At 38.8% G+C, this 15,744-nt stretch overlaps 1 protein-coding gene across 1 annotated transcript; it reads right to left on the bottom strand.

Moving 5' to 3' along the window:
• Window positions 1–14,622: 14,622 nt before the first annotated feature.
• LOC102536858 (large ribosomal subunit protein eL31-like) lies at window positions 14,623–14,997 on the bottom strand. Its single transcript, XM_072966331.1, has one exon. It carries the CDS (start codon window positions 14,995–14,997, stop codon window positions 14,623–14,625), a length of 375 nt encoding a protein of 124 aa, XP_072822432.1.
• Window positions 14,998–15,744: the final 747 nt, after the last annotated feature.

Raw genomic sequence — 15,744 nt, 5'->3', positions numbered from 1 at the left:
GATACAGATGCCTGGGTGTGAGAAGACGAAACTAGTTGCATTCGACATGACAAGAATGGCTGTATCATTGGCATAGAATCCCCTTAATGGGATTTATCTATCTGATAAGCAGATCCAGTGATGACAAAATCTGTCAGAATTTAGGAAGGGTTGACATTTCTAAAATATCTTGATGAGATTATAATATCCTGTACTGAGAAAATACTATTGCACATTGTTCTCTATTATGGGGTCTACAATGAATACTCACTATGCACCCTAATTCTGAGTCTTACTATATATTGAATTCAATGTCTTCCCAATTCTTAAAGGATTTTGGCTTTGGATAACCCCTGAGTATAGATACTAGAGATATGGAATTGTGGGAGAAAATTTTTTAAGTTATTTTCTCCTTGCCTCATCTAGTTTCTTTCAGAGGCAGGCAGCATTTCTCCAGTTACATAATGTCCTCAGTCCAACCTCCCAGGAATAAAATTTAGGCTTCTTATTGTTGAAACCTACAAGAAAAATTAATTCCTAACATATTGTCATTATAATACATCTTCAAAAGCAAGTTACTCATGGCCTCAGTGAAATTTTGGCATGATTTTTACTGCCACACCATTAGTGCCCACAAATGGGGAGAACCATGTGTATTAATAATTAGAGAAATCTCATATGGGATGACATCATCTACAAATGAGCTGAAGTGTATAAAATAAAACCAAATATTTTTCTAGCAGGAATCTAGCTCATTAAGAATTCTAAATCATGTAGCCTGAAAATCTGAGAATTTTCAAAATTTAGCCTATGCAGGTAAACTTCATCAGTTCCCAGCTTTACTCACATCCCCTGTGACACTGTACAGTGTGATATTTTGATATGCTCAGAGAGTCCAAGTTCCTCTAAAATGTGATTTTTTCCTGTATTTTGGGGTGTGTTTGGTGGATTAAGTTTAGGGATATTTGGTCAGCCAGTAACAATGAAGAAAATCCTACTGATCAACTATATCTCAGTAGGTGACAAAAATAAACTCAGTCAGATTCCAGGATTGGTATTAGACAGGACTAAGTTTGGACAATAGAGTAAAACGTTTGAATGTTACCAGTTTTTCTCTAGTATTGGTTATACACCATAGCTTTGGGTGCCACTCACCTTCAAGCCAGGTGAAAAGAGGATACCCTCAGACCATACTGGTTCCTCAATAAAAATTCAATTAATTGATTCTACCTATCACCCAACCAACAGGCAACCTGAGATGCCTGTGTTCCCATGGACAGGTGGCTAAAGAATGTGACAACATGGAATTAGTCAAAGATCTGAGGGCACAGCTCTGTTAGTTACTAGCTAAATGACCTTGAGCAAGTTAGTGAATGTCTCCTACATCCTTTCCTCCTGCTATAAAATGGAAAAAATAGTAACTCCTAACAATAATCTAACAATATGAGATTAGTGAACATATGTAAAGTTTCCTCTATATTAAATTGGCTCTTGAACATCAGGCCTTGGGGGAACTTGCTTTCTGTCCAAGATATTGACATCTTTGGGATCCACTTCATTTCTATAGATCAGCTAATTATCTTGGAAATAGTTTTCTTAACTACATTTCATATTTTATTAACTCTACTTCTGACAGATGCTTAAAAGTTGGTTCTAACTCTTAAAAGGGCCATATTCTTTCTTTGCCTTTTACACATTTAAATAATTTTTAAAGTATCTTTATGATGGTTTCTTCAGGTCTCTTTTAGAGTACTGGGAATTTAATTAGATTTGTATAGGGCTTAAGCCCAAGCAATGGAAACTAATGGTAGTAATTTAATAGGTCGATGAGTGAATGATTTGAGAACAGTTGGGATTTTCCAGCGACCACAAAGTAATTTTATCAAAGTTATAACTGAAAATGCCTCTGAATATGAAAAGCATGGGTCCTGCACTAGCATTTCCAAAGAAAATTCTCCATAAAGAAGCATTTTAGTGCTGTCCAGCAGAACTCTTTGTGACGACGGATGTCCCATAGCTTCATCAACCAATACTTTAACTGCTAGTCACTTCATGACTTTTGAGCACTTGGAACGTGGCTAGTGTGACAGAGGAATTGAATTTTTTACTTAACTTTATTTTTTTTTAAATTGGACAAGATTCTATATACTTCCTTAAAACCAGAACCTCTCCCATCTTCACTAGCTGTCTTTTTGTCTCCTCTGTTTATTCAGTCAACAAGTCCTACTGACATTTTTTTCTGATGTATATTCTGCAGCCATTTTTCTTTTTCTATTTCCACCTTCACCAGCTTGTTTAAGGACCTCCTTAGTCTATGCCAATGAGACCCAACAGCTTCCGATCTTTTTGCTTCTAGACTCTCCCTTCTCCAATTCAGTTGCTAAAGTATCTTCATAAATTACCAAATTAATTACTGGTTAAAGTTCTTCTTTGTCAAGAGTATGAAAATTCATGTTCTTAGCTTGGCCTTCAAGACTACAGTCTGATCCAATCTTAAGGTCTAATTACATCTTGGCTTGAGAGTTCACATCCAAACAAGTGACTCCTGTTTTTCTCCAAAGAAGATGTTGTGTTTGGTATCCTCTTATTGCCGGTTTTTTTTTTTTCTGTTCCTATATAATCTTCCCCTATTCTTCCATCTTTTCACATATTGCTGTATTCCAGGATCCTCTATGAGAGTGGCTTTTAAACTATAATTTTTACTATAACCTATAAAAAGAAATTATTTAACTTGATTCTATAGGATATACACTGATATTTTCTATTCTCTTGTACTTTATTCTATTCTATTTCTTTTTTTTTTATGCTGGTCTTAAATCACTAAATTAACTTTATGATGATATTATATCATGGGCTGAATTGCGTCCCCTAAAATTTATATGTTGAAGTCCTAACACTAAGTACCTCAGAATGTGACTGTATTTGGATAGAGTTTTTAATGGGATAATTAAGATATGATGAAGTCATAGGGTGGGTCCAAACAAGTGACTGCTGCTCTTATAAGAAGAGGCGATTAGTACACAGACCCCTATACAAGGGAAGCTCACGTGAAGACACCAAAGGCAGATGGTCATCTATAAGCCAAGGAGAAAGGCTTCAGGAGGAAACAACCTATTGACACCTTGACCTTGAACGTCTAGCTTCCAGAACTGCGAGAAAATAAATTTCTGTTGTTTCAGTCATGTATGGTTTAAGTTTGCAAGGGTGGCAGCACTGGCAAATTAATATAATGCTTTAATGGGCTGAGATTCACAATTCAAAAAACAGTGCTCTATGAGCCTTTCCTTAAGTCCCACAGCACATTTTAATCATCTTATTTTGTAGCATTTACTTTCTCTACCAGTCACTTAGGCATGAAATTACATACTGCTATTTAGTTTTGTGTGTATGCCTTGCCTCTCTACCTTTATTATAAGTTCCTTGATAGTACAATATAATCTGTTTTTATTTTCTACAAAAAAACAAGTACTTTCCTAGACACACAGTTATTAAATATATTTTTGTTCAATGAATGAGATGGTTCTTTTTTAAGGCAATTGAGCAAAATCTAACCACTAAACAGTCATCACTCTTTAAAATCACTTTTTCATCTACCTCTCTTACAACATCTCAGACAAGGACAGCAATGTGTTGTCAAATGCAGCCTCATAGTTCTCAGCACTGCTCCAAGCAGCTATTCCCAGTCCATTTATGCTACCATCTTTGGTCTAAACCAAGAAACCAACATCAGAGCCAGAATTAATGAAGTAAAGATGCAACTATATCTCTAAAACTTATTTTGTTTAACCTATTATTTTATTTAAAATGAAACCACCTTGTGCCATTCTGCCCCCTTCAATTTCAGCTCCTCCATACTCAAACCTCCCAAAGGATTCTGTACGCACTGTCTCCACTTTCTCATCTCCCATTCTCTCGTCAAGCCAACCAACACGGCTTCTTTTGCACCATCCAGAGGACTCTCGCCAAGGTCACCAGTAACCTCCAGTGAGCCAAATGTAATAGACTGAGTTCTTCTTTCATCTCTCCTACCTCCCAGCATTACTAAACACAGTTGCTCGTTCTCTACTACTTGAAACATTCTCTCTTGAATTCTATGATACCTGTATTTCCAGTTTTCCTTATACGAACACCAGCTACTCCGTCTCAGTAGTATTTCCCAGTTCCTCAGTTGCAGAGACTGTTGTTGTCTCGCAGGACTTAAGGTTGGGCCCTCCTCTCTTCTTTACTCTCCACCTTAATGGCACGTATGTTAGATGTATATGTATATGTATGTATGTATACATATACAGATACATAGTATATATAAAGCATACACTGGAATTAGCAGTTTCACAAAATAATACTTTATGAGTCTATGTGATTCTCTCTGATGTTTTCTATTCCACTGTACTATATCTTATTCTCTTTCATTTTTCAAAACTTTGGTCTTAACCCACTAAATTGATGTGATAACACTAATGGATTGTGACTCACAGTTCTAAAAATACTGCTTTCCCCATGACTTTAAATAACATCTATATGCTAAAAGTTCCCAAATGTATCTCTCTTCTCATATCCATGGTTGTAAATCCAACTGCTTCCTTACCTTATCCATTTGGCCATTTTGTAAGAAAATCAAATGTAACCTCATGAAAACCGAGGTCTTTCTTTTCCCCACGAATCTGTACTTTTCCCAATTACCAAATGACACTACATTGAATAAGTAGTGTCATTCAAGCCTAAAAATTCTGAGTTGTCCTTGTTTTGTCCCCTCCTTGGTTCCCTTCCCTCACATACAGAAAGAATGTACGATCCGGTCTTGTTAGTTCTACACAGGGTCAGAGATGATAATCAGGATCATTTTGACAACCACGTTCTGATGTCAAACTGTGACTTTTCATCTGGAGTTATACAAGGCCATCTTTACTTCACTGTTTTGGGAGAGTTGTTTAGCAGCAGGCCTGTGAGGCCAGGCCAACTCTCTGATGGGTCTAGAGTTCCTCTCTCCACAAAGCCCTGAGCCTGTATCTGCCATCATTATCTCTGGGTGGATGAAGAAGCACAGCTGAGGACTGACCTGACGTGCAGTTCTGCAAGCCCATGAGTTTCATCCATTCCTTCCTTCCCAGTCCCAAAGCCAGCTTTTAAACAGCATCATAGCTCAGCTGGTATAAGAAAGAGAAGCTACAGTGGACTCAGAGTGTCTCACACTGAGTCTGCAGCCAATGAATAGGTCACTGAGAGAAAACACTAAAAAATCAACTTATCAAATTATTAATTTTCCACATTTATGTTTTTATCAAAATATATTATTAAAATTGTCTATAATACCTATACTTAATATTGGCTAGATTGATAGAGTCTAAGAGAATTGTGGGAAGCCAAGGCATCAGGGTTCTGGAGTCTTTACCCTGTCTTCTTGCCTCAGTCTCTTCTCTTCTGTCTCAGTCTCCTCACCTCTTGGGACTGGCAGCCTCCATATTTCTTCCACTAGCCGTAAGTTCCCTCACTTTGCCCTCCAACAGCTGAGGGAGCAAATGGTAGGGACAGATACAAATTGAACATTCTTTTTAAAAGTGGTTATGAAAAGACAAAACTGTTCTATCATAACAGAGATCAGGTAAGGCCTGAAGGGTTATGAACTGGAAAGGAGGTGCAGGGAGAGGGCTTTCTGGGTTCTGGAAATGTTCTATATCTGGCCCTAGTTACACAAGCATATACATATGCTAAAATTCATCAAGCTATATATCCTTATAATTTATGCATTTTGATATTTCCTTGTTATACCTCAACATAGAGAAAAAATACTGAAATCTATGAAAATTGTTACAAATAGTCCATGCCATACTAATTGTTATAAACCTTCTACATAGTTAAAAGAACTATTTTTTGATAATTTGGTAAATATGGTCATTATTCACACAGCAAAACCTAAACCCTAAAAATATCAAAATGTTTATAGAAATGTTACAGAAAGTGACTTCAAAAGGATTTGCAAAGAAAAACAGGTTAAAACTGAAAAAGTCAAAGTGAAATGCTGAAATTTTTTAAGTATTCATAAGAATAATTATTTTAATACACTCAAATATATATTGGAAAACAATATGGAGTTTCCCCAAAAATATTAAAAACAGGACTACCATATGATCCAGCAATTCCACTTCAGGGTATATACCCAAAGGAAATGAAAACAGGATATTGAAGAAATATCTGCACCCCATGTTCACTGTAGCATTAGTTACAATAGCCAAGATATAGAAACAATCTAAGTGTCTAGCAATAGATAAATGGATAAAGAACATGAAAAACATACACACACACAGACAAGGGTTTTAGCCATGAGAAAGAAGAAAAACCTGCCATTTGTGACAACATGGATAGATCCAGAGGGCATTATACAAAGTGAAATAAGCCAGGCAGAGAAAGGCAAATACGTACTGCATGGTATCACTTATACGTGGAATTTTTTTTTTTAAGTCAAACTCAGATAAACAGAGAGTATAAAAGTGGTTGCCGGGGGCTGGAGTAGTTTAATAGGGAGAAATTGTAAAAGGGTACAAACTTTTAGTTCTAAGATGAAGTTGGAATGAAGAAGAGCTATAAGGAGTTTAGTCTCTGGATGGGAGGCGAGGTTCCACCAAATCTTTTGAGGAGCCTCTCACTGGTATTTCCCTCCCTGCCATCAGAGCAGGCTCCAGGAGAACACACTATCTCCCTTTAAAACTTTGCTTCTAAACTGTCCTTCTCTCTTTTCAAATTGGGAGATTGAAAAGGTATAAAAGAGAATCTTATCATATTGCTCTTTGTAAAATTGAGCTGGGTGTTGTTTGCTGCTAAATTAGAGTAATGTATCTAGCTGGTCCAAGAACATCAGGGCAGACTTTCTCCCCCTTCCTGATTATGCACCTTATTTTTTAAGACTGTGTCTCTAGGCCAAGTTGTGAGCTGTCTGTCTCCCTTACCACTTTAGGTACCCACCAAACAAATGCTCTGCTTTGCCTTGGCTTGATTAGATACAGTAGAGCAATTTATTCATGTGTTGGCAAGATGCATTAATTCTTTTAGGCTGACGTAGCACCAATTAGCACTTAGGAGTGGTTATTTGGTCAATTCAGTTCCATTCAATCAACATTTATTGGATACCAGGCACTAATGTACCAGGCACTGAGCTATGCACTAGGATATAAAGATCCAGAAGAAATAGTCACTGCCTTTGAGGAATTTACAGTGTAGTGAGGAAAGACCAATATGAGAAATTAATTTGTTTCAAGTCACTTCTCTCTCTCTTTCTTTTATTTTAACAGAGGTGCTGGGGATTGAACCCAGGACTTACTGCATGCTAAGCATGCACTCTGCCCCTGAGCTATCCCCTCCCCTCAAGTCATTCTCTTTATAGAGGACCTACTACATGCCTACCGCTCTCATTATCATGTCAGCACCCAATAAACCACTGACTCATGAGCTTAAGCACATGAGAACACATCTTCCTCCAGGGTACTTGGACACGGTATAGAATAGAGAATTGAGCTGGTATCATTCCATTTCCTAATCAGCCCTATGATGACAAAGTTTCCAAAATCATATCATTTTGACTCACATGGAAAATTTAGACTTTAATTTCTAGGACTGCCTTTCATTGTTGCTACTCTTCTTTTGTATGAAAAGTTTGCTTTACCTAATTCAAGCCTGACAACAGTAAAAATATCTACTACCTTATTCTTTGACACATAAAATGGAAAAGAAATGACTACAGAGTTACAGAGTGAAGTCATAAAGAAGGGCACAGGACAGAGAGGCACTTCCATTTCTGACCTGCCAAGAGCACACATGAAAGATGGGCCTTGCTTGAGTATCATGACAGTCATGTGCTTCAGTGCCCATGAACCCAAAACATCATTAGGGAATAAGGCCAGGCCAGGGTGGAAATGGCAGAGTCTAACTCTGAATCTGATGCTACCTCTTCCAGACTCAAATATTTATTCTGCTAGAGTGTTCAGCTCCTTCAGATAGATGTAGAAATTTGGGTTGGCTGAGAGGTGTCACAATGTAGTGATTCTCCATTAACACAAGATACCTTTTTAAAAACCCATAGCTGATTATGTATCTCTCACGCTTATTAACTTCTGTTGGTCCTGTGATGATAAATTCCAAAATCATTTAGCTTTTAATTATTTGCCTCCTGTTAACCTCACTAATATTATCTCCTACCACTTTCCTACACACACTCTGGGTTCCTCAAAGGTCCTGGACTTTGAGTCTCTGAACATGTGTGGCCATGTCACATCTCTCTGCCTTTACATGGATTCTTTCGCCTTCCAAGAATACCTTTCCCCCAGTCATGCCTCTAGGCTCACTTCAAATATCTCTCCCTTTTACCACACGCTACTCAGCAATATTTCTGATTCTTTCTCATTCCAGACACATATAAGATGGCATTTCCCCACTCACTTTAACCTAGGTATGGCCGTGAGACTGACTTGCCTTGGCCAACACAGTGTAAGAAGTTCATTTGCATCTTCTTTGTAGAAACAACTAAAAGCTTGTGGATCACTCTCTATATTCTCTCTTCCTTTGATAAACCAACTGAAGAGACCCACTGTGCAGGATTATGGAGCTACAGGATGGTGAATCTTCCCACAATCCTGGACCACATCACCACATAGAGAACAGTTTCCCAGGTGACTAACCTGATCACAGCAGATTTTTTTTAATGTGAAAAATATCCAAAAAAAACTAAAACATTAATTAAAAAAGACACATGCACCCCTATGTTCACAGAAGCACTATTTACAATAGCCAGGACATGGAAGCAACCTAAACGTCCACCAACAGATGAACAGATAAAGCAGATGTGGTATATACATACAACAGAATATTACTCAGCCATAAAAAGAATGAAATTTTGTCTTTTTCAGGATGTGGATGGACTGGGGGGGGCATTATGCTAAGTGAAATAAGTCAGACAGAGAAAGGCAAATACCATATGATATCACTTACATGTGAAATCTAAAAAAATACAACAAACTAGTGAATAAAACAAAAAAGAAGCAGACTCAGATACAGAGAACAAACTAGTGGTTATCAGTGGGGAGAGGGAAGGGGAAAGGGGCAATATAGTGGTAGAAGAAAAAAGGGTTATTATGGGATTATATGAAGTCATGTGTGTGTGAAACTTCTGAAAATTGTAAAGCACTACAGAAATTTAAAAATTAAAAAAATACATAATAAAAACTAAAAAAAAAAAAGAGTAAGAAATAAATCCTTGCTGTGTTAAGGCCCTAAGTTTAGAGTTGTTTGTTCCCATACTACCACCTCCCACCTTGACAATAACACCCACCCAGCTCCTCTGGGAAGACTGACCTGTTCATTCTTCCGTATGCTCACGGTATTTTGTTAAAATCTGTTTTAGCGACTACCACATTGTAGTATTATTGAATTCTTATATATCTGTTTCTCTCAGTGGCCCATGCCTTCCTCAAGGATGAGGGTCATGTCTAATTAATCTTCATGGCCCCCAAACTGAGTAGTTTCTGGAATATAGACCTTTAATAAATATTTATTGGGACCTAGGTTTTATCCCTGGCTCTATTGAGCAATTCATTTAATAACTATGTACTTTTAGCTGCTTCTTGTAAAAATGTAGATGCATATGGCCTGTCAGTGCCACAAGGTCAAATGAGCTAATAAGAGTGAGAACACTTTGCAAACTAATAGGATAGAAAACAGTTAAGTTATTATTGCCATGAGCTAGGGCTGGACTGTTTAGGAACGCAGCAGAACTGGAAGCTGGGGAGAATGCTTTCGTGTTCCTCTTATTTACATGCAATGCTCCAAGGTTTTTTTCTTTCTTTTTGGCAAACACTTTTAAAAATCACTAGAGAAGACAGAAGACAAGAGGAGCAATTGCCCAGTCCCCGGAGTCTGCTGACCAGATCCTCATCCTTCATTTCCTGTGCTCTTCAGTTAGCGCTTCTCTCCACACAGGAGGTGGACCCGGTGCCCGACAGCAGATGCCACTGACGCCCTGCCCCTCTCTCTCCAGCGCTCCCCGCTCCGGGGGACACCCACAGCTTCTTACTGCCAACTTCTCACTTTTTGCTCAAGGGCTTTCTCTGGAGAAAGAGTGTGTTCTGTCTGGAGAAAATCCAGGCCCAAATGTCCTTGGTGCTAATGCCCCTGGCAGCAGCCCCCAACCAATGATGGAATAGATGGTGGTGGATAAACATGCCAGCCTCCTCACTTAGGGATCGGGGAACCCTGAGCCATGCATTACAAAGTGGCTTAGAGGCTACCTGAGGGACTGAGCCCTAAGAGCGACTTCCTCTTCATCCCATATCTCTTTTTTCACTCCTTTGTCAGTATTTCCTAGGCTCCTCCTGCAAAGAAACTATTTGTATCCAAATCCTTGTTTCTGGCTCTGCCCCTTGAGAATCTAAGATAAAATTACCCAAATTCTGCGAAGTATTTATGTTTTAATATAAAAATACATTAATAAATATATAGATTCATTAAACAATAACTATAAATAAATATAAACATATAAAATAAACAATGTTAACATATAACTAAAAACATATAAACATATTCAGGCATACGTACCTCAGAGATACTGCAGGCTTGGTTCCAGACCACTGCAACAAAGTGAATCTCACAATAAAGCAAGTGGCATGAATTTTTTGATTTCCCAGTGCATATAAAAGTTAGGTTGACACTACACTGTAGTCTACTGAGTGACTGTACAATAGCATTATGTCTAAAAAAGTACATACCTTACTTTAGAAATACTTTAGTGCTAAAAAATGGTAACACAATGACAATAGAAACATCAAAAATCACTTTGGCAAAAATCACAGATCACCATTAAAAATATAATAATAATGAAAAAGTTTGAAATATCGTGAGAAGTACTAAAATGTGACACAGAGACATGAAGTGAGCAAATACTGCTGGGAAAATGGCACCGATAGACTCGCTCTACTCAGAGTTGCCAAAAACTTTCAATTTGTAAAAACACAGTATCTGCGAAGTACAATAAAGTGAAGCATAATAAAATGAGATCTGTCTTTGTAAAACAAATAAAATGATATGAAATTAAAAGTTACTACTGACTCTTGCACAAACAGACTTTAGGATTCATAAAGAGTCTTTAGCACGGTGCTGTCTCATCAAAAGAACTAACAATGTACAAAACATGTTACTCCAGGAGCTGTTCATCACAGCAAATTATTTCAAGAGCATCCTTCCAGGGAGGCAGGCAGGCATGAGGTCTATCTGCTGCTCCCTGGTAGGATGTGGGATGGGGCGGGCCCAGACCCAGATTTTCAAGAGAACAACCAATCTTTCAGACACAAGATAAGATTTATTGCAAATGACCCAGGCACATTTACCCTTAGCGCTGGTGCCTCAGTCTCTCTCTTTCCTGAGGTTCCTTTCAGTCGCTGGGAAGCAAAGAACAGGAAAAGTCCCTTATCTTTTTCTTTCTCCCAACATTGAAATGGCTGATTCAGATGAAGAGAGACTGTCTTTTAAAAGCATTCTGACAGCTGTGGCAGAATTGTTCCTCAAACCTTATTACTTTTTGATTTCTAGCTTCTTCCCCAATATTGTTCTCAACATTTCAGAGAATAAATTAGATACAATTTTCACTGTGGCTGGAATACACAGTACGGATGTCAGAGCCGAAGCTTGCCTCCTTACCAGTAAAGCAGGCCCCAGAGAAATAAGACAAACACAGAAATAATTTAGCCCCAGGACCATGGCAAGGGGAGGAAAAATGCCATAAAGAGTATGTTAGAAATTCAAAAATCATGCTTATTTTAGCAAACAGAATGAAATATTTTACTTCAACTCACATGAAATCTCTCAGGTTATAAATAAGGTTAATTATTAGTAACAAAGAGGCTTTGAGAGGCAGGTGGAGGGGGAAAATATACCCAAACTTGGGCCGAGCATTTGTGTGTGTTCTGGTCATTTCGACCACTATCCCAATCAGCCCTGATGGCAAAGAGGAAGTCACACTGATTGCTGAGCAGCTGAAGTGATCGTGTCACCCGCTGTGTCATAGTTCAGGCACTGGGGTGAGAGAGCGCCTGCTGCGTAAAGTGACCACTGGCAGCCTTCCAGAAAGCCTGGCTAAATTTGCAAATGGGCATGAGAACGATGGCAATTTATGCCAAACTAATTCAATAACTGACCCTAGGTGAAGAAACTAGAAGGGAGCCTATTGTGGAAATAGAACATTTTCAAATTAGAGGGTTGACTCTCTCATACCATCCTCCTTCTGGGATTTTCTCCATTTGTGAATTGTTTATCTTGCTGCGTTTCTGCACCATTAATAGAGTAAATTGTTCAGCAGGCATTTCACATTTCATGTTGTCATTCTATAAATATTTATTGAGAACTTACCATGCTCAGAAACTATCTAAAATTTACCTGAAGAGAATAAAATTATTGAGGACATAGACTATATCATATATTTGGTCATGGCAAGCAACACGCTAAATGGAGTGAAGATGCTGGCAGGATGGTATGCTGGGCAGGTACCACAGGTGCTTCTGTGTGTTCAGTCTCTCTCTCTCACGTGCATGCACACACACACACACACATACACACACACACACTCTCACACACATTCAGAATACTCAGCCTTCAAGGTCAACACGTAAGTAGCAAAACTATAACAGCAAAAACCTACCTCCCTGATTTCTAGGTGTCAAGAAACCTGAGGGCTAAGCTTGATTCTGCCAGTGACTTTCAACTTGGCCTTCAGCAAATAAATTCACCTCTCTCCACCTCAATTTCCTATGAAGGTGAAGACTTTCTCAGTTAGTTTTACTACTTAATTCTCAGCTCCTGGAATATAGCCCAGCCCTGGTAAAGCTCAGAAAATATCTCTTGAATGAATGAATAAAATGGTTTGGTTTCAAATGGCTAGGGTCTGGGCTAGACCGCACATGAACTAGAAAGACTTATCGACGGTATTTGGCATGTGGCCTTCACTAAAAGTAGGCTTACTGACCAGTGTGGTCCCTCATTTTAGGCCCAAAAACTAACCAAAGAGTTAGGTATCCAGTCACTCTGACAGTGAGGACCAGTGAGCTCAAGGAAAAACAAAGGGGAGGGAGAGAAATTCACCACAATGCCTCACACAGAACTGGTCCATGTATTGGGTGTGGGGAGGGTGAAGTGGGGTGAGTGTGGGGAGGTAGTTTTGGTGGTGACAGAACACATATGAGTTCAGGCCAGTCTGTTAGGATATCACAGGAAAAAAGCAGTGAGTCAAAAAATCCAGTGACATCTTTTCTGATTACTCTGAGCAAACTTAAGTGTTAATGTCTCTGTGATTTCATGCACTTTGTATGTACCTCTTTTATTGCCCACATTGTGGTTCACTGTCAGTATTTGTTTGCAGAACCACAAGGTTATGTGTTCGCAGAGGCTAAAATGCTTAGAACAGAGCAGATGCTCAGTAAATGTTGGAAGAATACACCATCTTCCCTGGCATGAGCTTGTGTCACAAGCATCAGGTTACCGCCTCCCGACAGAAACATTTTAAAAGTTTAGCTTTATATTTGGTAACCTTCCTTGCCCATCAGGAAACAAAGATTTCAAAGCATTTTTCTTTACAAAGTGAAAGAGGGAAGCTATTTCCTCACAGCCCTACTCTGAAACATTTCTCAGTTCACCCCTTCTTCCGCTGGAACCGTTAATCACCTATCTTCCAACAACTGGTGCTTTAGGCACCCCCCCAAAACGCACATTACGACCTTTTGAAAACCCAAATATAGACTTACCACAAAGGTAAACTGGATAGCATCCTTTTCTGTTGTGACAATATTATGTTTGCAATAAATAAAATCAGAAGAAAAGAAAACACTGTCTTCATGACAGAGAGTGATTCCCACACAGTCAGGAAGTGGTTTTTGTTCATCAGGAATTGTCATGGAACAAAATTTATTGTAGGCAAAGAAACAAATCTGGAAAACATTGTTATAACTGTTCATCTGCCAGTTATCACAGAAGTAGCTTGTTTGTATAGTTTTAAAATTCATTCTCAAACAAGTTTTATTTAAATACATTTTCATCTGTCCCATGGCTATATAAGTAGGGAAGGGCTCCCCAGGAACAACCTGTTTGTTCATTTATTTGGCAGTGGGCACTGTTGCCAGCTAATAATGTTACAAAATTTGATGCATTTGGTTAAAATTTGATTTCTGAGACAGGGAATCTACTTGTTGAGGACCACTGACCTGAGTGAGAAGGCAGAGGCTCTGCTTCCTTGCCAGGAAGATGTGGTCGCTTAATTCCAACCGGCTTGCTTCAGGTCCCTAGAGATTCTTGAACCTAACTTTCTACCTAAGTTCCCTTAACTAGTTCACTTGAGAATTGCTGACTTTCCCGTCTTCACTCCCTGGCATCACGACAGTATCTGAGTGCACGTGCTTCCTTCCCAGGCAGTGACCTCCGTGGAAGGAATGCTGGCAATCTTTGGTCCTAGGGCTTTGAACCTGCCTACACATAAATGAGCTTTCTTTCAGGCTGGGCATGGCAAGATGTCTGCTCCTTTACTTTGTTTATGTGAAGCAGTTTAGACTCAGAATGAATGTCTCTTTTCACTTTTATTTTTTTGGCGGTTCTACAACTTTATTTATAGACAATCAGCAGTTAGTTCTCATCCATATTAACTGTCTGTAGATTTTTGAAAGTGGTGACGGGAACATAGGTACTTGATGTATGGCACTTGTTTGGCGAATCTTCATCTTCATTACGTTTTTGGACAATCGCACATGGATGGGGTACGGGACCGTTCCTTTTTCCATTGGCCCAGACAGCTCTGTTGAGCCTTGTGTCAATGCGCACGTCTGGAGTTCCCATCTTCTTCACGGCAAATTTCCGGATTTCTCTGAGTGCCCGAGGTGCACGCTTCTTGAAACCCACTCCATGGATGTGCTTGTGAATGCTGACAGTGTAGTCTCTGGTCACCACCTCGTTGATGCCGGACTGGCCCTTCTTCTTGCCACCCTTCTTTGTGGGAGCCATCCTGCTGGGCCGGGTTGGAAAGGCTCTTTTCACCTTCTTATATGAGTGAGATTTATCAGTTTAATTTCAACAGCCATGTGTTCCAACTCTTAGGTTTTTAAAAGTATGGTAAGAGTCAGGGTGATTTTATTTACCATAAAATTAAATTCTATTATTGTTAGAGTTTTCTTAGTAAAATTAGTGAAGAAATATTAATTAAAACATGGGAAAACTATTCTATTCAGTCAACAAATTTGTAGTGAAAGCCCACTATAACCTGAACTATGTGTCGGGTTCTTTAAATGCAAAGACTCTGCCCTAGAAGAACTCACAATCTATTAGAGGAGATTAAGCCAAAAAGTCTATTACAGAATAATAACTGCTATAGTAGAGTAAAAGTGAGGACATTGAGAAAGGACCTTAACTCAATTTCACCTGAGTTTTTACCCTGTATCATGATCTCCCGGGTATTTTACATTTATTATCTCATTGCTCAAAGACCCTGACACAATCAAAGAATCACTAAGGATAGTAATAGCTCTTTTAAAAACAGTTAAGGCCTCAAGAAAGACATTTTTATGCTCTCACATGGAATATGCATAAGCAATTTAAGAACTAGTGACCCGTATAAGAATGTATGCTTGATCTTTGTCCAAATGGAGAAGGTGGGCAGAGGGATGGATACAGAAAGCCAGAGACAAAGAATTTGAGAAAGGAGTCACTGAGAACTCCAGGTAATGTAATAGCTGGAACATTTTCATTTATCCA

This window comes from Vicugna pacos, chromosome 8, assembly GCF_048564905.1.
Source record: "Vicugna pacos chromosome 8, VicPac4, whole genome shotgun sequence".
Taxonomy (NCBI): domain Eukaryota; kingdom Metazoa; phylum Chordata; class Mammalia; order Artiodactyla; family Camelidae; genus Vicugna; species Vicugna pacos.
Note: the sequence above shows the minus strand (reverse complement) of the source record. Positions and strands in the feature narration are given on the sequence as shown.